Source organism: Balaenoptera musculus, chromosome 10, assembly GCF_009873245.2.
Source record: "Balaenoptera musculus isolate JJ_BM4_2016_0621 chromosome 10, mBalMus1.pri.v3, whole genome shotgun sequence".
NCBI classification, from domain to species: domain Eukaryota; kingdom Metazoa; phylum Chordata; class Mammalia; order Artiodactyla; family Balaenopteridae; genus Balaenoptera; species Balaenoptera musculus.
Window position 1 is genome coordinate 83294118 of NC_045794.1, and position 27047 is coordinate 83321164.

General features: G+C 38.9%; 1 protein-coding gene across 5 annotated transcripts in view; it reads left to right on the forward strand.

Moving 5' to 3' along the window:
- NR1H4 (nuclear receptor subfamily 1 group H member 4) overlaps window positions 1-27047 on the forward strand; it is a 71031-nt gene that overhangs the window by 15294 nt on the left and 28690 nt on the right. For 2 of the 5 annotated variants that reach the window (XM_036865940.1, XM_036865941.1), the window contains exons 2-4: window positions 882-1030; window positions 1693-1827; window positions 16283-16648. In XM_036865940.1, the coding sequence (XP_036721835.1) occupies window positions 1749-1827; window positions 16283-16648 (445 nt within the window). In that variant the 5' untranslated portion in view covers window positions 882-1030; window positions 1693-1748. Of the gene's footprint in view, window positions 1-881; window positions 1031-1692; window positions 1828-10685; window positions 10816-16282; window positions 16649-27047 lie in introns of those variants that run through there. The other 3 variants (XM_036865938.1, XM_036865939.1, XM_036865942.1) reach the window with 3 other exon arrangements.

The window sequence follows — 27047 nt, forward strand, 5'->3', positions numbered from 1 at the left end:
AGGTGAAGATCATGGTTCCTGGTTCCTTCTGACTTTAGGATGGGTTTTCTCCTAACAAGCCCCTTGGCTTACTGGATAGCAGACTTTGGTAGGGCCAGGCCATTGGTTCCCAGATGGACCCAGATATGTCTGCATTCCTACAGTGGACACAGCTTGTATCGTTTCACAGGAGCTGCTCTCTCTCTCATTTCTTCAACTTCTCTGGTGTATTCTAGATGTGACCTAGTATTGCCTACCTCTAAAAATTGCCCTCAAAACCACATTTTCCTCCAGCTACTTCTCTACCTCAACTCCTTTTCACACCCAGCCTCTCCCCATTAGAGTATCCTCATCTTTGCCTTCATCAACAGCTTTCAAGTTAATATGTAATCATCTATGTATTCCTGTGATTGTTTTTTAATGTCTTTTTTTCCTCATTAAGCTTGATGTCATAGATTTTGGATGATTTTTTTTTTCCTTTAACCATTTTATTTCCAAAGATCCAACACAGAGGTTAGTTCAGAGTAAGTCCTCAATAAATATTTGTTGAAAACATGAATAAATGAATGAACGCAGCAAATGTAGTCTGGTGGACTACCTTACCATCAGCCAGATGTCTGCTTGAGCTCTCACTTCTGCTTGAGCTGGAACATTTTGCTGAGTGAGGGAGAAAGAAATAGAGACATGAATAGTAGGGAAGTTCTAATGAAATAAATATTTGTCCAACAAAAACCCTGTATTCTCTTTCTGAGTAGCAAGTATAAGTGAGTATTTGTAAATGAAATGATTTCTTGGTGGAGATAGGATGAAAGGTTTAAAAAATCATCCTCAGAAAACAGCCTTGGAAAAAAGTTCTGATAGCATACATTTTCATTATTCAACTTTTCTCATTACTTTTTCAGGGAGGTAGGAGACATTGGAAGGAAGGAAGAAAGGAAGCAAGGAAGGAAGAAAACAAGACCTAGAGATATAGCTAGAAGTGAACACTGCATCTCTTGGATTTTTGGATGCATTCTGGACATCTCCTCAGGATGAAACTTCAGACATTTTGGTGAGATTTACCACTGTTTTGTTTTGTTTTGTTTTTACCATAACTTCTTTTACCCTAGATATGATCAAGGTAGACCATGAGAGTGAAAATACAAGCCCTTGAAATTTTCTCTAAAAGGTGAAAATAAAGATGATCTTGGGTGAACACTTTCTGAATTTTTTATCTGCTAATATGATGCCTACTCGACTTAAGAAAGAAGGAAGGAGGAAGTTGTCTTGAACCACTTTTGTGTCTTTGCAAAGACCTGTTCAACTTTAGAATAAAATTTAAGATAATAAATCATCAATTCATCCCATTTTAATCAAGGCTTTTATATCTGTTTCTGTTTTTTCTACATGTAAAAGAAATAAAGACATAACAAAACATCATCATATCTTGCCCAAATCCCCCAAGTGCTGAAACAAATGAAAACATATGGTGTTTTCCCAGATAAATTAGAGAGTATCTATTCTGAAGGCATATAGCTTAGATATTTATAAGTCCAAATGAGGTACAAAAATGGTAAATGTTGAGGAAAGATATGTACAGAAAAGCTATGATAAAATGTCTACAAAGGGAGCCACATGTGCTTTTTAAGATTAGCTTGCTCTCTCTCTCTCCCTCTCTTTCATAATCACCCCCCTACCCTCCCCAAACACTCTATGTATTTATTTACCTTTCAGGGGATTTTTTTGAAGACCACCATAACGAAGATACATTCTCAAACAGGAAAGTTTGGATGGGATCAAAAATGAATCTCATTGAACACTCCCACTTACCTGCCACAGATGAATTTTCTCTTTCTGACAATTTATTTGGTAAGTTGTCAAGTTCATTTGAATATTAGTAAAAACAAACTGCAATTTGGACATACATAAGAAAAAAAACCTAAGTCCAACAGAGAGTCCAGAAAATTTTTTTGTTCCTTCTAAGTACTCAATGGATGTTAGCTACTATGCAAGGTTAGAGGTAAATCGGACCTTGGATTCATTGAACCTAATGGTCTTCTTTTTTATAGATGAGGACTGCAAGACTCAGGGAGCTTTGTGACTTGTCCAAGGCCATGAGGCTAGATAATTAACAGAGCTGGGAGTAGAAATGCATTCCCGTTCTAGGGCTAATTCTAATATTATTATAGCCTGTACTAAGTTATGAAATCATGATTCTTATGGTTTAATATTATACCTATTAAAGTCTGAGGTTACTTAGGTTATAGCTCTGCGACAGGTTTCCTTTCCACCATTCTTTTGGTGCTGCAGGAAATATGGCACAGTGTCAGGATTAGTCATTTAAGCTAGATTGAGGACAAATTGTACGAAGTTGTTTTCAGTAGATCTGTAACTAGATGGTACCATAAAATGATCTATTGCTCCACTTTATGCATTTATAAAATAACATCTCATTATAAAGAGTCTGAATTGAGAACATCAGCAAAATGCCGGCAGGGGCAATATTTTGGGTGGGGCAGGGCAGCTTCCTGCCACTCTTAAAATAATTCCCTTCTGCATTATAACTCTGCTGGGAGGCTTGGATGCTCCCAGTTTTTCACTCTATATTAATATATCAACCATGATTGATGATGATAGTGAAAATGCAAACACTTGAAATTCACAAAATTCAATGTGTTAAGGCACGATCCCCTATTTGGTTGCAGAAATCCCTGGGAGACATTAATCAATAGCTTATACGATTACCTACCAGTCATTAGCTTTAGTGTGCAATGGTTTATCAGGTCATTTCCAAGGAGGGGTCATTATTTTATTATCTATTTACATGTCTACCAGCCACCATTCAGTATAAGAGTATCTAAGGACAGTGACTGTATTTTATTAATCCTAGTATGTACTTGATAAATAAGAATCAAATAATAAATAATAGAGGGAAGGAGAAAAGAGGTTTAGGGGAAAAAGAGACGTTTATCAGTAACTCTCAGAGAGATCAAAGGCAGCAGTTATTATTTATGCAATGCTAGTTCTCAGACATACTTGCTACATCTATTCCATCCAGTTGGCTTCTCTTCATCCTGTGGATACAGTCAAGGGCAGTGGGACACCTACCTCCATGTCTGGACACTTGACCATTTGCTTCTGGCCTACCTTTCTATGGTCCTTAAAAAAATCAATGTATGGACATCTTTATAATTTGTGATCTACCCATCAGAACTCATAGGATGATTAGGACTGTAGGTGCATATCACAGACTAAAGAAAATTACACTTGAGATGATTTTTTTCACATATAAACTCCATTTCCTGCTCTGAAATTTTACGACTGCATGTTAAGATCTCCAAATCTAAACTCTGGTGTCATCATTATTAAACAAATCCATTCAGCTCTAATTTGTACATACATCAAGAGGAAAGGGTAAGATCTTTCTTACAAACTAGCCCACTTTAAGCAAGCCCATCAGGTTGAAAGTTGACCTCAGTTGTCATGAGGTGAAAAAGATGTAAGTAGATAGAGAAAAAGTTGTGAAGGAGCTGTCAAGTTAGAAGCATCTGAAAATGATTGCTAAGGAAGCACCGTGGTTCATGCTTTCTTTCAGTGGTGCTCTTCCCTCATACCTCCTTTGCTGGACTACATTCTTTTACAGTTTCCTAACACTTCTTTTAAGGTTTCTTAGAATATATAGCACAAGATGCATAAGCTGCAATGCATAACTGTTATTCCCAGCTGGAGCCATTTCCTCAAGTCTTCATCTGGTCCACCTCTCTTGGGAAACTAATTAGAGCCATGTGACCATTGGGACTCCTTTTCCTCTTCCCCATTAAGTTCTAGAGCCAGGTCTAAGCATTTTTTTCCCCACACCTCTTTCCCCCAGGGGAAAACATACCTGTACTAAAGGTCCACCAAAGGGGAGGACAAAGAGCATTTTGACCCCTTTATTCCTCCTGCCCATCTTCTTTTATGTCCTGATGACACTGATGGATTCTATGGACCTCCTACCCTGAGCTTAGGGTACAGAGCACCAGGGAAAGGACTGTGGCTCATGGATGAGTAGCCCACAGTGCCTAAGTCACCACTCCTAGATCTTGAGATGTGCCCGAGGTTCAGAAGTGTTAACTCATGGGCTCCATTAGCCAGAGAGCTGTACTCTTTTCCAGTGGTCTAACTGTAATCAAAAACAGCCATCATGTTGTTAGAACAAGGGCAAGTGAGGTTTACTGGATTGCATATGGATGGCTATAATTTCTTCCAACGAAACATTGAACACTGACCATATGCTGGAGGTTGGAATAAAGCAGGGAAGAAGACAGGAAAAGAAACAGGCAAAGGAATGGGTAAATGAAATAATATCAGGTAGTGGTAAGTGCTATGGAAACAACAAAACAGGGTGATGTCATGGTGACTGGAAGAATGAACCTGCTCTAACTGGTGTGGTCAGGGGAGGCCTCTGGGGAGTTGACAACTGAGCTGAGAAAGACAGAGCCAAAGGGAACATTCTAGGTGGAAGAAATAGCAAATGCAAAGGCCCAAAGTCTAGAATGACTTGGAAGGGCCTTGTCTTCTCGTTTTTATTTAGGCAAGTCGAAAGAGTCTAGAGAACTGGCTCTGGACCCCATATTTCCATTAATCAGGGCTGGTAAAAGGAGATTATTAGGCTGGGAATTCTAGGACAACCTAGAATTAGCATTTGAGTCCACAAATTGCTACAGTTGTTGTGTCAGGAAGTGGTGACTTGGACTCAGTGGTACTCATCTGACATGACATGACTTTCAAGGTGGTCCTGGGCATGGTCCCCCTTCCTGCAGGTTACTCTAAAGGCCATAATTAATCCCAAGACACTGGGATTTAATTTAAGACATAGAGAAGGTGACATAAAGATTACTCAACAAATACTGATGGGCACTCACTAATGGGCAGTGGAGACACCAATGACCTCTTGAGTGAGAACTTTCAGCTGCTTCTAGAGAGGGCTGTGGACCCCTCACTCTAAAGGCTTTGCTCAAGAAGGGGACGCATCTCCACCCATATAAATGGTTACCCTGAAAAGCAGAGTCTGAGGCAACGACTTGTGTGCAGGCAGTTTATGTGAGAGGTCATCCATCCCAGGGAGCAGGAGCAAAGGACTGGGGTGATGAGACAGGGAAGGAGGGAAAACCAAGACGAGATGAATTATGAAGATCGCTGCTGTGGGCAAGGGGAGCTTGATTCCACTGGGAGAAGCAGAGAGAATTGTCCACTGAGGCACCGGGCATGGGGGCAGTTATTAACCGACCTCTGGCTCCCATTGGTTGAGGGTCGCCCTTGGGGGCATTAACTTCTCTGCACTTCTGGGCTGTGCTTCTGCTGCTCCCAGTGGAATCAAGCTAAGTGGTCTCCTGTGGCATTGGAGAAGCTCTGGGAAGAAAGCAAAGAGATGTGCAGCAGAGTGCCAATGTGAAGTGAGTCTGAGCTCGCGCGTGATTATCTGCTACAGCTGCAGCTGAAATGAGAGGTGGGTCCAAGGATGTGCATCCTCACCAGAGGGGCTGCCACACAGTATTAATGTGATTTCCCCCCAAAGTCAATTGGAGTGTTTAAAGGAAAGCTAAGATGGTGTGGGGCGTGGTAGGTGAGGGGAAAAGTGGAGATTTGCTCTATAGCTCTGTTTCCTTAGGCTGGCCCTTGTAGAAAAGAAGGAAAGAAACTTAGAATAGAATTACAGAGATGGGGCTGGAGTCACCTTGTGAGGTCCTCTAACTTATTCTGCTGCCACACGTCCCTAACAAATCCAGATGGGAATCTAGCTCATTGGTAACTCAGTCCACATGCAGAACGCAGGATGGAAGGAGGTGGTGACCTAAGAGAGACAAGTCTGCTTTCCTTTGGGAGATCCTGAAAGCCAGGAAACTTGGTCAAAGATTAATTTAGTGGGTTAATAAAGGCTTCTCTGATGAATGAAGAAGGCAGGGTCTTATGCAATTAGTGCATAATAAGAGGTAATAATGACAAAGTCCACAGCTTCCCATGGTTTGACATAGTGAATAGGTAGAATGTGACATGTTAATTAAAATCTATGTATCCTTTTAGCAAATTGTGGTTTAAGAACTAAAGAAAAAAAAATCACAGAATTTTAAAGACTCAGTAAATAGAAAAGCATTCTAATAATAGCACAGAATAAGCAAGAAAAGGTACAATCTTATGTTCCTGTACTAAATGTTTCCAGTACAATGGGTCCCGTTCCTTTAGCTTGGTGATACTGGGAAACGTTCAATGAATGTGAGTGGAAATAAGCAATGAAATTGAAAGAAATAAAGTCTCAGAGGCAACTGAGACTCTCTGAACTTCAGTTTTCTCCCCTGTAAAATGGGAATAATAATGACATTCACTTCACAGTTTGTTGGAGGATTGAATAGCTGTGTGGAAAGTGTTCTGTAAATCTCAAGGCATCATAAAGCAGTATCGCTACCCCAGGGTTTGAAATGTAGTTATTATTTAAATTGTTAGAATGATAAACACCACTCTACTTATTAAAGGGAGGAAGTTCTGTTAATCTTATCATTGTTGAGTGCTAAGAATTTTCAAGGAGCCAACAAAAACCAACAATATGGAACTAAATGTCTCGGTGCTCTAAGAAAAAAACTCATGTTCTATCTCTCCTTGGCATTACAGCATTGCTAACAACAGCTATGGAATCCACATTTTTGTATAATTTTTATTATTGTTTCTAGTAGTCTTTCCAAAGCCCCATTCTGAATGAGGCCTAGCAAGGGGCAGGAGGGCAGATTCTATATAATCCTATTCACTCACACTTCATTTCCTTTAGCTACTTCTCATAACGTTATGCTTTTCTCAGCTGTTCATGCTCATTTTCTCTGGGTAGCTTTATTTTTATTGGAATCTGGTTCTTGCCTATGTCTTTCGCTTAAATTAAAACAATCTTTCAGATGTTACAGAATCAGCTGGATGTTTTAAAATACAATTAAAGGTCTTGAGATGCAGTGTTGTGTAATATTTCTGACATTTGATTTCAAGTCTTTTTCCATCTCACTGAGTTTAACACAAGTGAATGTAGTTCTGACTTGATGGGTCAATCAAAGCCAAAAGTTTCCAGAAGATGGAAAGATACCACTGTCTCAGACAAAATGGAACGTTGCTTTAGCATAATTTAAATATTTTGTCACTACCATTTCTTATCCATATCTCTTCCACAGATTGAAGCAGTCTCTAAGATTTTTTACTAATTCCCTGTGGCTTTGGTTTTTGCTCTCCCAGGATTCTCAGATCTGGTGCTCTTGTTAGTGAGGTTAAGAAATGGGAGAAGGAAAAGAAATATCAGAAGAGCCTTTCCTTATTACAACATAAGTTACTGCTTCTTTTAGATAGGGCATGCATAGTTTGGAAAATGCATGTGATGAGGTGCATGTTGGCCAGCTAGTGGGCAAATCCATTGCCATCCAGAGCCTGGCTCTCAATCTTGCAGGCTAAGAAACAGGTCTCAGGGGCTCTCAGAATAACCAAACTGAGAAAGGTTGACTATGAAAACAGACTGCAAATTTATACATTTACAGTGATAAAAAAAATTGTGATCATAACAGCTACCATTTCTTGAGTGCTTTCTATATGTCAGGCGTCATGCTAAGCACATTTTACATTTGTTAGTGGACTCTCATTCAGTCCCATCTCTGCCATTTACTGGTATGTGGTCTTAGGCAAATTCTTTAACTTTGTGCAAGTTACTTGTCTTATTTAATAGAATTCTCAGAAGAATGCCTGGCACATTGTAAGTACTCTGTAAGTATTTGCCATTAATATTAATTCTCATAACACTCCTATAAGGTAGATACCATTACTATTCCCCTTTTACTGCTGAGAAAATGGAGATTTAAAGATGTCAAAGAATCTGCTGAATTTCCATAGATAGTAAGTAGACAACCAAAGTATAGTCAGGACAAGGAATCGGAATTGGATGATTACGGATTCAGGTTAAGAGAACACTCCTGTTCACCTTCTCAGTGGAGAAGGTCTTTCCAGTGAGATTATTTCACTCAAAGTCTGTTAGCCAAGTCTATTCTCAGGGATAGTTCTCAGAAAAGCATTGCCAGCACTTGCTCTGGGACTTCCCTATTTTTTATAGCATCATATCTAATGCCCCTCCTTGCCGTGACTGGCATTTTATTCACATTGCCCCAAGTACCGTCTACAACAGTGCTGTCCAATAGAACTTTCTGTGATGATAAAAATGCTGTAGATTTACTTTGTCTAATGCAGTAACCACTAACCACACGTGGCTACTGATCACTAGTGTGTAACTAGTGTAACTGAGGAACTGATTCTAATTTTACATAATTTAAATTAACTTAAATGTAAGTAGCCATATATGGTTAGTGGCTACTGTTTCAAACAGCACAGACCTGTAGGGGAAAAATGTACCTTGGGGAAAAAAAAATAGCACGAAGCAGTTGGTCCTCACTGCAAAAGAAGCAAAGGGATTCAATTAGTCTTATTATGAGAACATCCTGTGTGAATTTCACTCAGCAACAAGGGTTTCCTGGGTCAGCTAAATTATCCTGCTCATTTCTTTTTTAGTATTGAAGTTTCTGAGGGCAACAGATAGGCTCATCTGTTTGACCAGTGAAAAACTCAGTAGAGAATTCTTGAAATATAAAATTCAAAGATAGTTTGTCCTGGTTCTTAGCCTTTGGGTAGCTCTTCCAGCTTAGAGTCCCTCAAGGCAAGTATAGCTCTTGGGTTGTGAGGGGGGGAGAATGAGGTTAGAAGTAAACTGAGGATTGAGAACAGCTTTGCAAATGGTGATTCTTGGTTGAGCAATCCAAGCTGAAATAGACCTAGGAACCATCATTCTTTCCTTTTTCTTGGCAATTAGGGCAAGTGTGCTTTAGTTTTTTCACCACAAGGTTTTGAGCGAGAAGACCTTGGTTACAGCCTTTGCTTCATCCCTTAATAGCTGGGTGACTTTAGACAAATCATTTAACTTCACTGAGTTGACCTTCCATGTCTGTAAAATAGGGTAAAAGATAATGGGCATCATAAATTATACCTTCCTCAAAGGGTGCAAGTAAGGATCAGATGAGATAATGCATGTAGAACCACCTTGTAAACCTGTAAAGGCTGAGGAAATGGCTTAGCAGTGATTATCACGTTTATATAGATCACATTTGCCTTTTAAAACTGCTTTCACACTTATTATGTTATTTTATCTTCACAACGGGTCCATGAGGGAAGTAGAGCAGGAATTATTAGCTCTGTTTTACCATCTGTTGATGTAGACAAATGAGGTCCACAGAAGCTGAGAGACTGTCCTAAGGTGACACAGTGTGTCTGGTTGCATTATCCCTAAGCTCAACCCTGGACCTACTGAGTCCTATTCTGAAGCCCTCCCTTCCAAAAAATACCCAACAGTCACAAGCTTGGTATCCACAAGTTATGCTGCAGAAATTATTCCTGCTCAGGAAGCAAGCCGCCCTACAACAAGAGTCCAAGGCTAAATAATTATAATATCGGTATAATGATGCCACACACTTAGCCACACACTCTGCTAAGCATTTAATAAATATTATTTTATTTAATCCTCATAATAACTCTATGAGGTTGCATGATTATCAGTCCCATTTTACAGATGAGGAAACTGAGGCAGAAAATGGTTCAGCTAGGGGCAAGACAGGAATAAAGACGCAGACATAGAGAATGGACTTGAGGACACGGGGAGGGGGAAGGGTAAGCTGAGACGAAGTGAGAGAGTGGCATGGACATATATACACTACCAAATGTAAAATAGACAGCTTGCGGGAAGCAGCCGCATAGCACAGGGAGATCAGCTTGTGCTTTGTGACCACCTAGAGGGGTGGGATAGGGAGGGTGGGAGGGAGACGCAAGAGGGAGGGGTTATGCGGATATATGTATAGATATAGCTGATTCACTTTGTTATATAGCAGCAACTAACACAACAATGTAAAGCAATTATACTCCAATAAAGATGTTAAAAAAAGAAAAGAAAATGGTTCAGGAATTTGTCCATGGTCCACAGAGCTAGTGAGTGCCAAGGGAGCCTACATGTATTAGTTTGCTAAGGCTGCTGTAATAAAATACCACAGACTGGGTGGCTTAAATGACAGAAATGTATTGTTTTACCATTCTGGAGGCTAGAAGTCCAAAATCAAGGTGTTAGCTGGGTGGGTTCTTTCTGAAGGCTGAGAGGGAAGGATCTGTTCCTGGCCTCTCTTCCTGGCTTGTAGATGACATTTTCCTTGTGTGTCTTCACATTGTCTTTTCTCTATGAGTTTCTGTCTCTGAAATACAAATTTCCCATTTGTATAAGGACACCAGTCCTATGGGATTAGGAGGGGACACACTTCCACCCATAACACTGGATATAAACCCAGATTAGTTTACCTCACGCTGATAAGTATTATGCTTTAATGCTTCCTGACATTACAAAATTATACCAATCTGTATCCTTTTGAGAGGAACGAATGTCAAGACGTAGAACATGGCATTTGACCCCCAAATCCACTTTTAGAGCCACTGAACAAGAATCTGTCCTCTAAAAATTCCTAAATTGGAACGTGCTCCCCAAAAATGTTTATCTAAGAGACTGGTTTCCAGCTTACTAGGCAATTTGGCATCGAGGACTTTTCTCATAAACATTTACAAATATTCTGCTCGGTAATGAAGTTAATCAGTAAACCCCACAACCTCTGGCCTCTGTCACTCCTTACCTAGTCTCATTTTCAGTTGCTGTGAGTAAGCTAAGAATGGTAATGCAGTTTCCGGAGTTAGAAAATCCAGGTCAAATTAGTCCTTGTCACAGCTGCACGTCGTTGGGATTTGCCATGGAAATCATGAGCATGAAGCCTGCTAAAGGTAGGCGGAGGTTCGCAGATGCTGGCGGTGGGGCTTCTGCCACTGGACTGAGGAAACATGGGGCACTTTTGCTTGAGATTCCAGTAACAGATCTCTGTCAAAGATGGCTCAGTCAGAACCAGAAGACTGGGGTGAGAAGCTGGGGTGGTGAGATTACTATAGGGTTGCAGGCAGGTGAGTATCTCATTGAGACTAAATCTAAGTGTGTTTTCCCTATAGTTCTTCACTGGATAGTGTGTAAAATTAGCACCATTCTTCCAAGTTAAACACTAGGCAGTTCTAGCATTAATGCCTTGGACACTTGAAAAAACATTTTAAAGTACATGATTTCATGCAGTGTTTTTAAAATGGCAAGTCTCAGATCCCACTGGGTCATGATATCTATACTGTGACTTGTGACCAGCATTAAAAATTTAGAATAGAATAGAATAGGAATACAATAGAAATGTCAGAGTGCCCGTCAAGAGGTAAGGATAAGTGTTATTTCACGGAAATTTTGTTTCAGTTATTTATACATATGTATAACTGTGTATGGGGTAATGATATAAGATTTATTTCAAACTATGCGTTGTGATGAGAAAAATAAAAAGAGATCAAAAAACATTAATTTACTTAACTAGTTTCACAGTAGATTTCTCCCAATAGTCAATGGAAAATCAGATAAGTAAAGAGTATACCTTTAAGCCCGCTTTGTTTTCTCTGAAGTAAAATATAGATTATAATTAAAACATAAACAGTATAATATAATGTTGTCTGTTTTAATATTTTTTTCAGAATAGAATCTTACCTTTTGAATTTCCAGCTAAAAGAGGAGCTCGAATCATTTTTATAATAATTACAATTTTGAACATATTTCTGGTTGTAGACTTGGCAGCACGTTATTTTGTTTAAATGTATTGTTTAAAAATGACTGACACTGTATTTTTTTTAAAATAAATTTATTTATTTATTTATTGGCTGCATTGGGTCTTCGTTGCTGCATGCGGGCTTTCTCTAGCTGCGGTGAGCGGGGGCTACTCTTCCTTACGGTGCGCGGGCTTCTCATCGCGATGGCTTCTCTTGTTGCACAGCACGGGCTCTAGGCGAGCGGGCCTCAGTAGTTGTGGCATGCAGCCTCAGTAGTTGCGGCTCTCGGGCTCTAGAGTGCCGGCTCTGTAGTTGTGGTGTGCAGGCTTATTTGCTCTGCGGCATGTGGGATCTTCCCGGACCGGGGTTCGAACCCGTGTCCCTTGCATTGGCAGGTGGATTCTTAACCACTGAGCCACCAGGGAAGCCCCTGACACTGTATTTAGAGGTGGAAATTAGTTGGAAGGCTGGGGAAGTAAATTTTCCATCGTTTCAACTTAATAAACATTTATTAAAGATTTACACTGTGTCAGGCTTTGTGTAAGGTGCCAGGAATGAAGGAGAAAAGGGAATGTAACATATAGTAATCTAATGTATTTCCCAGGAGTTCACAGACTAACCACAACAACAAAAATGTATTGAATGTTTATGCTTAGGCACTATGCAGTTTACATTCTTTGTCTTAGTTTATCTTTATTGCAACCTTTAATGTAGATACTATATTTTGTTTCAATTACTATATTATCCCAGCTTTTTAAAAAAAAATTTTATTGAAGTATAGCTGCTTTACAATGTTGTGTTAGTTTCTGCTGTACAGCAGTGAATCAGCTATATGTATGCATATAGCCCCTCTTTTTTGGATTTCCTTCCCATTTAGGTCACCACAGAGCATTGAGTAGAGTTCCCTGCGCTGTACAGTAGGTTCTCATTAGTTATCTATTTTATACATAGTAGTGTATTATATTATCCCGGCTTTATAGAGGAAGGAACAGAAGCTTAAAGAAGTTCAATGTCTTTCCCAAGTTCATACATCTAGCAAGTTGCAGGTGAACTGAATCCAGATTTGTCTACACGGAAGCGCTTGTACCGAGTATGTCCTACCACCTCAAATGATATAGCATGAAAGATAAGCCTGTAAACCAACAAAAATGATGGTATATGCTTCTGAGTGCTGCAGTAGAAGTGTGTACAGAGGGTAGGAGAGATTAATTCTACCTAGGAAAACTGGGACAGGCCTCACAGAGGAGGTGATGGGTTGACAAACCGGGTGGGGAGAGGCACCAACATCACAAAGGCCTGGCACCAGGAACGGCACACAACTTCATAAACCAAGTCATATCATCTATTAAGAAACCATGGATTGGGAAATAAAGGAAGGCCGAGAAGGCAATTTTTCCATTCATGAAACATTTCAACAAACATTCATGAAACATTTACTAGAATCAGCGTTGTGCCAGGGATGAAAAACTGGATATAATCTGAACCCTTTATCGGGCTCATCAGAAACTAACTGTGGGTTTATGAAGAAGTGCCATCCTTTGTACATGAACCTGATTCTCCCATTTAGGTACATAGTGGTTCTGGTCACAAACTCCTTAGAGCTGCGCTGTCGGATATGGCAGTCGTTAGCCACATGCAGCTATTTAATTTTAAATTTAATTATTTAAAGTTACATAAAATGAAAAATTCATTTCCTCATTATTACTAGCCGTGTTTCAAATGTTCAATATTCCATATGGTTAGCGGCTACCATGTTGAAAGGTATAGAATGCTTGCATCTCAGAAATTTCCCTTTGATGGTACTCCTTTAGAGAAACTATTAAATGCTGCCAAATGACTCTCTACCCAGAAAAATGTTGCTTCCCTTTACAGGGGGTCTCAGCCTCTCCTGGAGTCCATTCAAGTGTTCGCATTTAAGAACTCTTCCCTAAACTCCCATGGAGAGTTTCTGTTATAAACAAATCCAAATTCTCCTATTTCTTGATAAACTGATTCTTTAAAAAATCACTCATAAATTGTATTAAAATAGAAATGAATTTACCTTTTCTGAAAGTACACTCTAAAGTTGACCTACCTTTGCCCTCTCCACATCTTACGCTCTGTCAGAAAATTCTATATTTGTTTACTTGGTTTTATCCCAGCCCTTGACATACCCCCACCCCTCCCCACCCCAAACACACAAACAAGAGAAAGTCTGAGACCTCTTCTATCTGTTTTCTATCTGTCTTGTTCACTGTTGTATCCTCGGAACCTAGGACAGTGTCAGGCAAATTGTAAGTGTTCAATATATTTATAAGTGAAAGAAGTATCCTATAACTTATAGCATCAAAACAGACTGATGTGTATTAATATTTACTAACTAACTAGCATTACAGTCAAGATTTTGCTAGGTTCTTTAGGAAACAAACATGTCTTTTTATGGCACTCAACTTATCAAAACTTTTTCTCAGAACCTGTATCTTATACTCAGAATTACCTTATGAGATAGCGAGGCTGGGTGTTAGTAGCCCCATTTTACAGAAGAAACAGAAAAATGTTAGGCAGTTGTTCAAGGTCTCACAGTCAGTTCATGGAAGTTATTCTTGTCCCACCATTTTGGAGGATGTTGTCCATGCTGGGTTTTTTAAATTGTAAGTTGCCTGTATATTTATTGTCTCTACTCTGTGGAAATTTGGTGGGAACACTGTAAAATACTAGAAGTGGATGTGCTTTGGGAATAGAGGCATTATTTAATAATATTGTGTACTGATCTCATATTCTTACCCTGTTTTGTGTTGTTTTCATATAGTAGAATTGATGTCTTTGTGAAAGTGTTCCATTTTAATTGAGATGATTCCAGATATTGGTAACATGATTTGACTTGAGTTGGGACTCCATTGTGTCTCTTGATTATTAAAAGATTTGTTGAAATAATGCTCAGAGATCTTGGAATTGTCTTGTGAGGAGAAAACAACTACAAATTTCCTTAGATACTACAGAATCCAGATTCTGTCATTAATTGATTATGTGACTTCAGGCAAGTTGCTTAACTTTACTAGACCTGTAGATGGAGAGAAACTGGGGCTGGGAGTGGGGATGGGAAGTTGAGTGAGGGTAAAATGGGTTGGAGGATAAAATCTAGATGAAACTAATGATTTTAACGCTTTTAGCTCTTTTCAATTGTATTCACTCTAGAAATTTTAACCATATTTAATTATTAAATAGATCAAGATTTTGCTCATATTTTAGCTTCTCTTTTTTCTGTAATAATTCCATATTTTTATATTTTTCCATTTTGCAGTCATAAGACAAAGCACCATTGCCAAAATTTTTTGACTGTCAGATATACTGACTCAGTGCTGGTTTTATATGGATAAGTTGGGCATGAAAGAAACAAAATTGATTTTGCACAGACATTGTATCCTTTGTGTTCCATCAGTGATTTCCTGTATCAATGCAGAAAGCATTTTTTTTTCAACAAACATTTAACATACATATTTTCCACTTTGCGTTGTAGAAAGGCCCTGAATTCTAATGCCCATAAACTGTTGGTCATACACTTATAGAGGTTTTAGACATAAAGAAGAACTATATCATCATGCAGCATGGAGTCTTCTCTTTACAGATAAGTAAAGGGAGGCCCATGAAGGGTAGGTAAGTACTATACAACTGGGTTCAGACACCCAGGGACCTAGGTTTAGGGAAGACTTCCCAAGAGAAGCTATACTTAAAGGGAAATTTAGAGATAAGTGGAGAATAGTGAGATGACGTTCTTGGAGGGAATGGCTGTTGAGGAAATTTCCAGGCTCAGGAAGCAGCATGTGGGAAAGGTCCTGAGTCTGGAAGCAGCAAGGCATATTTAAGGAATATGGAAGTCGGAACATGGGAAATGGCTGGAAAAGAAAGAAAAGGTAAGATCATGCAGAGTCTTGCAGGCCTAGCTATAGGTTACCTGCAAGTGGAGGCACTGAAGGGACTAACAAACTCAAGTACAGAGGGAGGAAGAGAAAAGCTTTAAAGCATCACACATTTGAAATTATCCCAGAGAGGAGCAATTCAGCACATGGGCTTTGAAGTCAGACTCAAAGCCCAAATCTCAGCTACTTAGGTGTGTAGGAATAAAGTTGCCTAATTACTCTGTGCCTCTGACTACTCAATTTTAAGTGGGGATAATACCGTTACCCACTTTATAGGATTTTGTAAGACAGAAATGACAAAAGATAGCATTTGTATATGCCTGTCCTTTATCTTTGTTTTCTGTGGATTGTTGAATGTTTTACATGTTGAATAGTTTTTTTAACTTTCCTTTTTTTCTTTTTCTTTTAAACATTCTTGTTTGTTTTCCTTTTCTCCATGTTGAATGTTTTCTTATTGGTTTGTAAAAGCTCTTTACATATGAATGATATGAGTGTTTTGTCTGTCCGCTATGTTGCAGCTATCTTTCTGAGCTTTTAATTTTGTCATTTAATCTGTTAATAGTTCTTTTACTGTAAAAAAGTTAATTTTATATTAAAATTTTAATGTAAATATTTAAATATTTCAATCTTTCCTTAGAGCCTGTACTCCTAACCATATGCTAAACTGCCTCTCTTATTTATAGAATGATGACATTAATTCCAGTTTTGTTATCACTTTTGTTCAGGTGTACTAACAGAACAAGCAGCAGGTCCTCTGGGACAGAATCTAGAGGTGGAACCATACTCACAATACAACAACATTCAGTTTCCCCAAGTTCAACCACAGATTTCCTCATCTTCCTATTATTCCAACCTGGGTTTCTATCCCCAGCAGCCTGAAGAGTGGTACTCTCCTGGAATATATGAACTCAGGCGAATGCCTGCTGAGACTCTCTACCAGGGAGAGACTGAGGTAGTGGAGATTCCTGTGACAAAGAAGCCCCGACTGGGTGCATCAGCAGGGAGAATAAAAGGGGATGAGCTATGTGTTGTTTGTGGAGACAGAGCATCCGGTTACCACTATAATGCACTGACCTGTGAGGGGTGCAAAGGTAAGCCTCTTTTGGTTGGCAATTTTCTCCTTATTAAAGTTTTTCTCTATTGGTTGTTGAAATCCCTCAAACTGGATGCTTCCCTTTTCCCAAATAACTTCCCATTTTCTCATCCTCTGCTCCTACTTCTTCCTACATCTTCTCCTTCATTGGAATGTCATAGATTTCTAGGGAAAGCTTACTAGAGTATTTAGCTTGGATATAAGTAAACTTTTTCCTATTCACAACCTCACACATAGTTAGAAGGAATTTATGATTGTGGGTTTTGTTTGTTTGTGTTGTTTTTTAAAAGAAAGAGAAATTGCTGAACTCATCTCTTTTAAAATTAAGGTCAAGGAGAATAAGATTTTATTCAATAAATATTTTAACATACATTTTCATGTACTCTAGTTAATTGAGAAAGAGACAGAGGAAGAAAAGCAAACAAAAGAAAACAAAAAGGAAGTAATGATAGCCTATATTCAACAAATATTTCACTTAGCAGGAAAATAGATCTGTGAGCAATGCTGTAGGGGAAATCAATGAAATTGCAATCCATTTAGGATGGATAAAGTATAACACATGAAACATGAAAATGACTCAATATAAAGCCCTATGTGATCATTCTCCCGATAAGGACACAGATGATAAGTTTGTAAAATTTCAGAGGAAAGAACTTAACGGACTAGTAGATTCATGTATTTATTTTTGCATTTGTTCTTTCAACAAATATTTATGGGATGCCTACCATGTATTAGGCACTCTGTTAGCTCCCAGGACTTTGAAAGCTGATAAAGAACTGTCTCCGGAGTAGAATCTGTTGAATGGTGAGCCAGTTTGCCAGATGCCAATGGTGTTCCCAGATGCCAATGATTGCCATAAAAATAAACAGAGGACCCAGCCACATAAGAATGGCTCTAGGACATTTCAAACCTTTGAAAGTTCAAGTTATCAGATTGTCTAAAATTATATTAGTCAGCTCTTTAAAACTTGGTGTGATTTCATTAGATTTTTAAAAAACAAAGTAGTATTTATGCCCCAAATTTAAAAATTAAAACAGATCTATAAAGAAAATTTCAAAGATCTCGTTTATGGCCTTTAAAATACTCTTATCCTTTTTGTGGAGAGCCAAGTCTATATGGGTAAAAGTTACATATAAATTCTTTGAAGACATAGATTGTGTCTTCTTCAGCTCTGTTACTCCTCATAGCATCTAACACAGTGTCTGGTACATAGTAAATGTGTAAATAAATAAAAGCATAGTAAATTTGGAATGCCATAATGAAAATCCATGCTCATCACTTCCTAGCTAAGAAGGGGTGTAGCTTCAAATCTCCTGCTTCTAAATCTAACCCCAGAGCCTCTATTATTAACCACCAAGTGATCATTCTGCTCTCTGAGCTATTTGTTCAAGGCTAATATTGACTAACTTGGTGGCCAAAGGAAGAGAATCAAGTGCTCCATTTAGGTGTCAAGGTATCGGTATTATCCAAACCAAGGGGATAAAACCCTAAAGTTAGGAACCTGGACCAGCTCACCTCCTTACAGGTGAATGCTGGAGTGAAACCTGGTTGTCCTGAGAATTCCGGGGCGTGGCAGGGTGAGTAGAGGGAGACCAGAGTGCCATGGACAACCCTACAAAACAGCGACTCAAAGACAGGCAGAGGATGAGAAGCCCATAAAGGATAGAAAATAGAAGTCAAAGCTAGGAAGCTACTAGGCAAGTGCAGGGTCAGGAGACCAGGGGACAGAAAACTGGTCTAAGGAGAACCAGTCCTCTGGGGAGCTCAGGGAGGAAAAGCTGGATCTGAACATAGGTATATTTTTAAGAGCAGAGTAAGGCAGAGCTTTTTCTTTGATTTTGATTTGAGACTTTGCCCCCATGATGACAGCAGAAGGACAAGAGTGCAAGAGCAGATGAGATAGAGCCAGGCAGGGCCCATGTTCTACATCAGGGTTTGGCAATTTTTTTCTGTAAAGAGACAGATAGTAAATATTGTAGGCTTTGCACCATAGCGGCCTTGTTGTGATTACGCAACTCTGCAAACTCAGCCACGTAAGAGTGGCTTTACTTAGCCTACAAAAATAGGCAGGACAATAAAAAACAGTCGGTGGGCCGAATTTGGCCCAGGGCCTAGCTGTAATTTGCTGACCCCTGTTCTAGACCCATAACTCTCAATGGTCAGTATCAGAATTAACTGGAAACTATGCAGTGAGAGAGCACAGCACTCAGGGTATATATGCAAGAAAAATAACCTTTTTTGTATAATTGGATTTAATCCAATTTCAAGCCCTGGTGGAAACTTTATTTCATCAATTCAGGATGAATCTCCTGAGTTTTTTGGGCCCTGGAGGTGGGGCTCTGGTTCTTGGTGCTGTTAACGTAGTCCAGCATTGTTGAGGGCTGTTCTCGCTGGTCTTCGCTCACCAGTGGGAAAGGTCTCTGAGGTGCCATCCTGGCATCCTGAGCACGCTCCGGCTTCCCATCTGGCCCCACCTGCTTCCCTGCTGCTCAGATGGGTGGGCTCCTGATGCTTCTGCACCGTCACCTGGAATGCCTGGCTGCCCAGGGAAACCACATGGCCACGTCATCCGTTCCTGTGCCTTGTGGGGTGCAGGGAACCCCAAGGGCCTCCCCTGACTCTCCCCAGGAAAGAGCGCAAGAATCCCTCTGTTCTAGGATTTCCCAATGATGTGGAGTTCCCATAAGCTTTCTGCAAACCCAATCCCAGGGCTCAGTCTGAGGATTACGGGGTGGGAGGGACAGAGTTCAGGACCTTCTCATGTACTTGACATGTCTTAACTCTTTGGTTGTCTGCCTCTCCCAATTTGGGGAAATTTTGTTAGTGTCTGGGATCTTGGGGCTTAGGCTTTGGTGACTGAAAAGCCAACAATTGGCTCCTTTGTGCTTTTTAGATGTTCTCTCGAGAAAACAAATGAAAATCATTCTAGCTTAGTAAATGGGGAGGAAGTGCACAGAGTAGGGTAGAGTTCAAGCCAAAGAACAAGTGCTTCTGGGCCAGGCAGGCCTAACAGCTTGGCCAACTTCATCCCCCCGCCCCACACGCCTTGGATATCTGCGCTTACCAGATACAAAATGAATTTCACGCCATAACTTTCCATCAGAGGGAGTACGAGCTCTGGGATTTGACAGGCATGAATTGAATCTAGGCTCTATACCTCTTGGCTGACTAAGCAAGTTCCTTAATATATTGATTAGTCAAAGTTCAACAAAGTAAGCAGAAACCAAATTTCAAGCAAAGAAGAATCAGTACAGGAGAACTTGGAAGGGCAGAGGAACAGGTTCTATGCTGAGTCTCCAAGAGGATGCTGCAAGCCACACTGCAGAACTGGTTTGCCAGGGCAGTTGTTATTCAAGAAGATGGGGGGTCAGGAAGCTAACATAAGAATTATTGACTCCAGGAAGACGGCACCTTAGTTGACCCTTAGGGATCAGGAAGTTGTCTTCACTGCAATTACTGGCTCCAGAGCCATAGCAAAGGTGCCATAGCCATAGCAAAGATTACTGGCAGCCATAGCAAAGATCACGGTTAAATTTCCTGATTTCACTGGTCTCTGTTTCTGTTAGAAATATTTCAATTTTTCTTAAGGTTTTATTTGTTATAGGTATTTATGACATCAATGAGATAAATTTTGATTTTTTAAAAAAATAACAACTGCAGAACACAAGCATAATGCCAAGCGACAATGATAGCCATTTGCTCGGCACTAGATTAAATCGAGAGCTGTCCCTCCCCCTCGGTTATCAGTGTGGAGCATATGGAAATATGCTAAGGTCTGGATGAATTTTGATTCAAACCTCAGACCTCAACTGACAAAACTGATCTGCATCTGACTGGATATTTCAAATGGCTGCATTCCCAAATAGGTCAATGTCAATGTCACTCACAACTGTCTCCATGCCAGGAAAGAATGGTAGAACGCTTAAAAGGCATTTTATGAGTAAATGGGGGACTTTTCATCCTTTGGAACATATTTTTATATAAGATAGTGAACCAGCATTAGACTTAGTGCTGAAGTTTTAGAAGAGATTCTAGAATTATTGAAACAATTGTGACATGTAGGATAGATGTAGAGAGTTTCCAACGGGCCTTTGGTTTATGGGTTAGAGCTGAGATGCCCTGACTTACTTATAAACTTACTGAAATCCTATTTGATTTTGAGGTCTGATTTTATAAAATTTAATAATGATCCCAATGAACTCTATAGGTCAAATTATCTTAGAGTGTGATTCAAGGGGCGGGGATTAAATGATTTCACTGCATTGGAAGCCTTTTGTTATAAAAGTCTTGGGAAGAGTAGGACTCTGAAGGCAGATAACCTAGATTCCAACCCCAGCTGATTCTCTTCCAAGTTACTTAATGTCTCTGGGCTTCAGACTTCTTACCTGTAAAATGAGGATAATAATAAAGATGAGGAGGAGGAGGGTGAGATGATGGCAATGTGATGATGATAGACAGATAAATAGCATACATCAAGTGATTATTTTGTGCAGGCTTTATCAGGAGACTTTACATGTACTAACTCATTTCATCTTCAAGAAAACCCTTTGAGGTAGATTTAAATAAGGTAATGTATGTAAAGTGATTAACATAGTCTTTGCCAATAGGAAACCCTCAATAAATGTCCGCTATTATTACTATTATCACTGCGTTGTCATGAAGAAAAATGAGACATTGGTGTTTTTTGTTTTGTTTTGTTTTGTTCTTTTATTTTATTTTATTTTTTTTAAGTTTCTTTTTTTTTTCACAACTCACACACACACACACTGTATTTTATTTTTACAAGAGATAAATAAACTGATGCCAAGCATTGTAAATGGATGACCACAACAAAAACAACAATGATTGCAACTACCCAACACGAAACACACTCATACTATGTCATAATATTGACATTCAGTCCAGTAATCCTCCACTGTAACAGCTCCTTTACTCTGCAGTGAAAATTGATTTGTATGTTTTTTGCCTCTGAGTCCTTGTGGGATTTTTTTTTTTTATATTCAAACAGAAAGTCACAAAAATTATAATCATCCTCATCAGTTCACTCAGTCCCATGTAATTAATTTTTTTTCATCTTGATCTTTTGTTAGCACTTTTATGAATTCATCAGTTTTCCATTAGAGTTCTGAAATTGCTTATTCATTCAGTTCAGCAGTATAGTCAGTTACCAGAAACCTGTACTTGTCAGAGTCTTTTCCATGAATTCCTTGAAGATGAAACCCTTTTATAGGAATATTTTTGCGAAAGCATCAGAGTACACCCAGAACTGTCTGTAAATGACAAAAGACTTAAAAATGACCATGGTTAAAGATTTGTTGAAAGTTCGTAATAATGCAATTGACAAGGAAATTTAGTTATTTCTGAGATATACATTTTAAAGTAATAACTAGAATTATGACTTATAACATTATACCAGAACATATAAGATTTTTAGAAATTTCATGTAATGTCTGAAACATTTATATTAACATATTTCCATACAAATAACCCAAAGAAAGTTTAGTATTAGTTGTTTTTTTGTTTGTTTTTTTATACTGCAGGTTCTTATTAGTCATCAATTTTATACACATCAGTGTATACATGTCAATCCCAATCGCCCAATTCAGCACACCACCATCCCTACCCCTCCATGGTTTTCCCCCCTTGGTGTCCATACGTTTGTTCTCTACATCTGTGTCTCAACTTCTGCCCTGCAAACCGGTTCATCTGAACCATTTTTCTAGGTTCCACATACATGCGTTAATATACAATATTTGTTTTTCTCTTTCTGACTTAACTTCACTCTGTATGACAGTCTCTAGATCCATCCACGTCTCAACAAATGACTCAATTTCATTCCTTTTTATGGCTGAGTAATATTCCATTGTATATATATACCACCTCTTCTTTATCCATTCATCTGTCGATGGGCATTTAGGTTGCTTCCATGACCTGGCTATTGTAAATAGTGCTGCAATGAACATTGGGGTGCATGTGTCTTTTTGAATTATGGTTTTCTCTGGGTATATGCCCAGTAGTGGGATTGCTGGATCATATGGTAATTCTATTTTTAGTTTTTTAAGGAACCTCCATACTGTTCTCCATAGTGGCTGTATCAATTTACATTCCCACCAACAGTGCAAGAGGGTTCCCTTTTCTCCACACCCTCTCCAGCATTTCTTGTTTGTACATTTTCTGATGACGCCCATTCTAACTGGTGTGAGGTGATACCTCATTGCAGTTTTGATCTGCATTTTTGTAATAATTAGTGATGTTGAGCAGCTTTTCATGTACTTCTTGGCCATCTGTATGTCTTCTTTGGAGAAATGTCTATTTAGGTCTTCTGCCCATTTTTGGATTGGGTTGTTTGTTTCTTTAGTATTGAGCTGCATGAGCTGTTTATATATTTTGGAGATTAATCCTTTGTCCGTTGATTCGTTTGCAAATAGAGACATTGTTTTTAAAACTTCCAGCTCTGTACCTGGCACACCTTGAGTGCTTATAAAGCATTTGCTATTGTTGTTTTGTTGATGAATTCCTATTATTTTATCATTGTTATTCTTCTCTTCATCCAGCCCCCCTAATTTGGATCATGCACTATTTTCAAAACTCTCTCTCTTCCTATTAGTTAACTAATTAAGCCTCTAGCTGCTGGGAGTTTGAATTAATTAATTCGATTTTTTTCAGTAAATATTATTAAGTACCAACTATATGCCAGGTGCTATTCTAAGCCTACATGATACAGTGGTGAACAAAACAAAATTCCTGCTCTCACTCTCACCATTTTAAAGCAAAGTAGGAAAACAGTTTACATAATTGAGCTAAAATACACAAAAAGAGAAACCAGTAAAACAAGCAAACAAAAAAGATTAAAAATACAAAAGCAATAAAATGATATCTAAAAAATGTACAGAAAAAGGAAACGATAGAAGGGTGATTTCCAATGAATAAAAGTTGATATTTCAAATAAATATAGAGCAATGATGTAAGACAAACTGAAGATAATAGAAATTAGATTTAAGTAAGAAAAAATGTTTAAACTAAATATATAAGCAATATATAAATAGGAAAGTAGTGACTAGAGGCCACTAGTCAGTATAAGCCTCCAGCTCCTGGGAGTTTGCCTACCCGGGAGTTTAAACAGCTGTTAAAGGCCTGAAAAGCCCAACCCCTGCAGATGTTACCCTTCCCCTCAATCTCCCAAGGATACCCAGTGGGGGTGAGGGTGTCCACGGATTTTTGCTTTCAACTCCTTTAGACAACTTCGTCACTTAAACATTTTGTCAAAGCAATGAGTACACGTCACTCAAAAGTCAAACGGTAGAAAAGCCCCTGCCCAACCATTTCTGCCCCAAGTCCTGTTCCCCAGAGGCAACCACTGATAACCACTAGTGGTTTTGTGTTTTTGTGTTTTGCATTTTGTTTTTTGATCATTTGGATAGGTTTTATTTCCACAGAAACATCTCCCCTCCTTACAAACACAGAATTAAAGATATAGAGAAGGCATACTATTTTTAAAATAATATTCCTTTATTATGCTTTTCATATCCATGGAATTAGTAGTAATGGCTCTCTTTTATTTCTGATACTAGTAATTTGTGTCTTCTCTCTTTTTCTTGGTTAGCCTTGCTAGATATTTTTCAATTTTATTGATCTTTTTGGAGAGCCAGCTTTGGTTTCATTGATTTTCTCTGTTGTATTCCTATTTTCAATTTCACTGATCCTGCTCTAACTTTTATTATTTCTCCTCTTCAGCTTACTTTGGATTTAATTTGCTCTCTTTTCTAGTTTCCTAAGGTGGAGGTTTAGATCATTGGATTTTATGTATTTCTTTTCTAATGTATTCAGTTAATGCTATGAATTTTTCCTCTGAGCACTGCTTTTGCTATACCCCACAAATTTTGATGAGTTGTATTTTCATTTTCATTTAGTTCATTTCTACTTTTTTCCTTTGATAGCCACCTCCGTATTTTAGATGTACTTTATGTGTAACATTTCAGAAACGCTTTGTTACTGAAACAGGTAGGACTAAGTGTAAGACATATCATATTTCTGTATTTCTGTAATCAAATTTAATCTTTCCCAGGCTCATAATCCCCCTGGCTGATGAGAAATTCCACTAAGGATATATTTGGGGATGCTCTTTTCCCCAGGAACATGCACAAATCTCAGGGGTCTTACACAGGGTGGAATATGTTAGTATTAGTTGATATGCTCCTTGTTCACCTTTGAATTGATCCCTTGAGAGTGGACAACTCAGCCACCTTTTGACATGGGTATTTTATCTCAGGGTTTCCAAGGTCATGGTTATTAGTATCTTCCTGTCCTCATCTCAGAGCTATCCCATTAGAGATTTGTCACCTCTCTAGAGGCTCTTTATGGGTGTTGGTCCAATACTCAGGGAACCTGTGAGACTCATCCCATTCTCAGGCTCTGGTGAAGTTCCCCAAATCTCTTTACAGCTAAGCTGACTCTGCTCCCCCAACTCTAAAAGCATTGACCTCCACCTCCATCATCTTTGAGATGATGCAGTATAACCCTTTCAATGAGGGGTTGAAAACAAAAGCCCTATCCAAGAGTTATCTTTATCTAGAGGTAAATAACTTCAGCTTTTGTCTTAGCAAGTGAGCATAAAGAGATGGCTACCCTCTTGGGATGGGATAGAAAAGCAAAAGACAACAAAACAACACCCCCAGACCCCAAAACAATAGGACCAAGTATAAATCACACATGAATCACTTGATAAATCATCCTTCACATTAAAATTCCTAAAATTGTTGAAAAAATACACATTTATGGACTCAGACAAACTGGGGAAGATAGTGATTCTTGGTTATGGGCTGGACAGTTTCCACTGGAGACTCTTTATTTCATTTATCCTTATAGTGGCTCCTTGAGATAGTATTATCATCTCCTTTATCCAAATAAAAATACCAACACTCAGAAATTTGCCCAGATCTCACAGCTATGAAAGAATGGAGTAGAACTGTTACTCAAATCTGCAGGACTCTTGAACTACACTTTTTCCTCTGTACCATCCTGCCCTTCATCCTGCTGTCAGTGGCTTTCCAAAGACAGCCAGCACTAAAGTACATACAAGGAAAGTCAGTGTTTTAAAAGTCAGTTCTGTTGGCGAAAACACTAACACAGAAAAAACAAACAAAGCCTAGATGATGGCAAATCCAAACCCATTGGTTGTTTGACAGAGTGGTCTCCTGGTGTTTTCCACCAACATACTTTCCAAAAGCAGTCATAACTATAAATTAGTGAACAACATTCACCGTGTACAAAATAAAACATCATCTAATAACTAAGGTTATCAGTCCCTTCCACACATAGAAATGAGAAGCATCTGTCATATTTTTAAAAATAAAGAACAGCATCAAATATAGAAATTTATACATTTACAGACAAGATCTTGTTTGTTCATTATCACACATTTTAACAAAATATGAGTAAATATGGAAAAAATTTTAAACCTCAAATATGAAATAAAGTCAGTCTATTACACTGACTTTTTATTTTCTTTTTTATTTTTAATTAATTATTTTACTTTTGGCTGTCTTGGTTTCTGTGCGAGGGGCTTTCTCTAGTTGCGGCGAGCAGGGGCCACTCTTCATCGCGGTGCGCGGGCCTCTCAGTGTCGTGGCCTCTCTTTGTTGCGGAGCACAAGCTCCAGACGCGCAGGCTTAGTAGTTGTGGTTCACAGGCCTAGTTGCTCCGCGGCATGTAGGATCTTCCCTGACCAGGGCTCGAACCCGTGTCCCCTGCATTGGCAGGCAGACTCTCAACCACTGCACCACCAGGGAAGCCCCCGTATTATACTGACTTTTAATTTTGCTCAAGCTTAGATGAACTGTGTCTATAACCATTCTGGGAAATATAGGATACACATTGTCAACTAATATAATATTTTTTTTATTATAAAATGTCAGGTAAGTGTAAAGGAGAATGTAGGTTCTGGATTTTTATTTGCAAAATACAAACCATTAAATATTGGATACCTCAAATCATATAGTTAATCAGAGAGAAAAACAAGGCATCTAGATATCTTCATTTCTAATTGTGGTACATATGAGATTTAAAAGATATACTTTGAGAACCTCATTTGAAAGATGCAGGGAGAGGCTAAGAAGCAGAGGTATGTTTTTGTTTGTTTGTTTGTTTTTAACATCTTTATTGGAGTATAATTGCTTTATAATGGTGCGTTCATTTCTGCTTTATAACAAAGTGAATCAGCTATACATATGCATATATCCCCATATCTCCTCCTTATCCCACCCCTCTAGGTGGCCACAAAGCACCGAGCTGATCTCCCTGTGCTATGCGGCTGCTTCCCACTAGCTATCGATTTTACATTTGGTAGTGTATATATGTCCATGCCACTCTCTCACTTCGTCCCAGCCAAAGGTATGTTG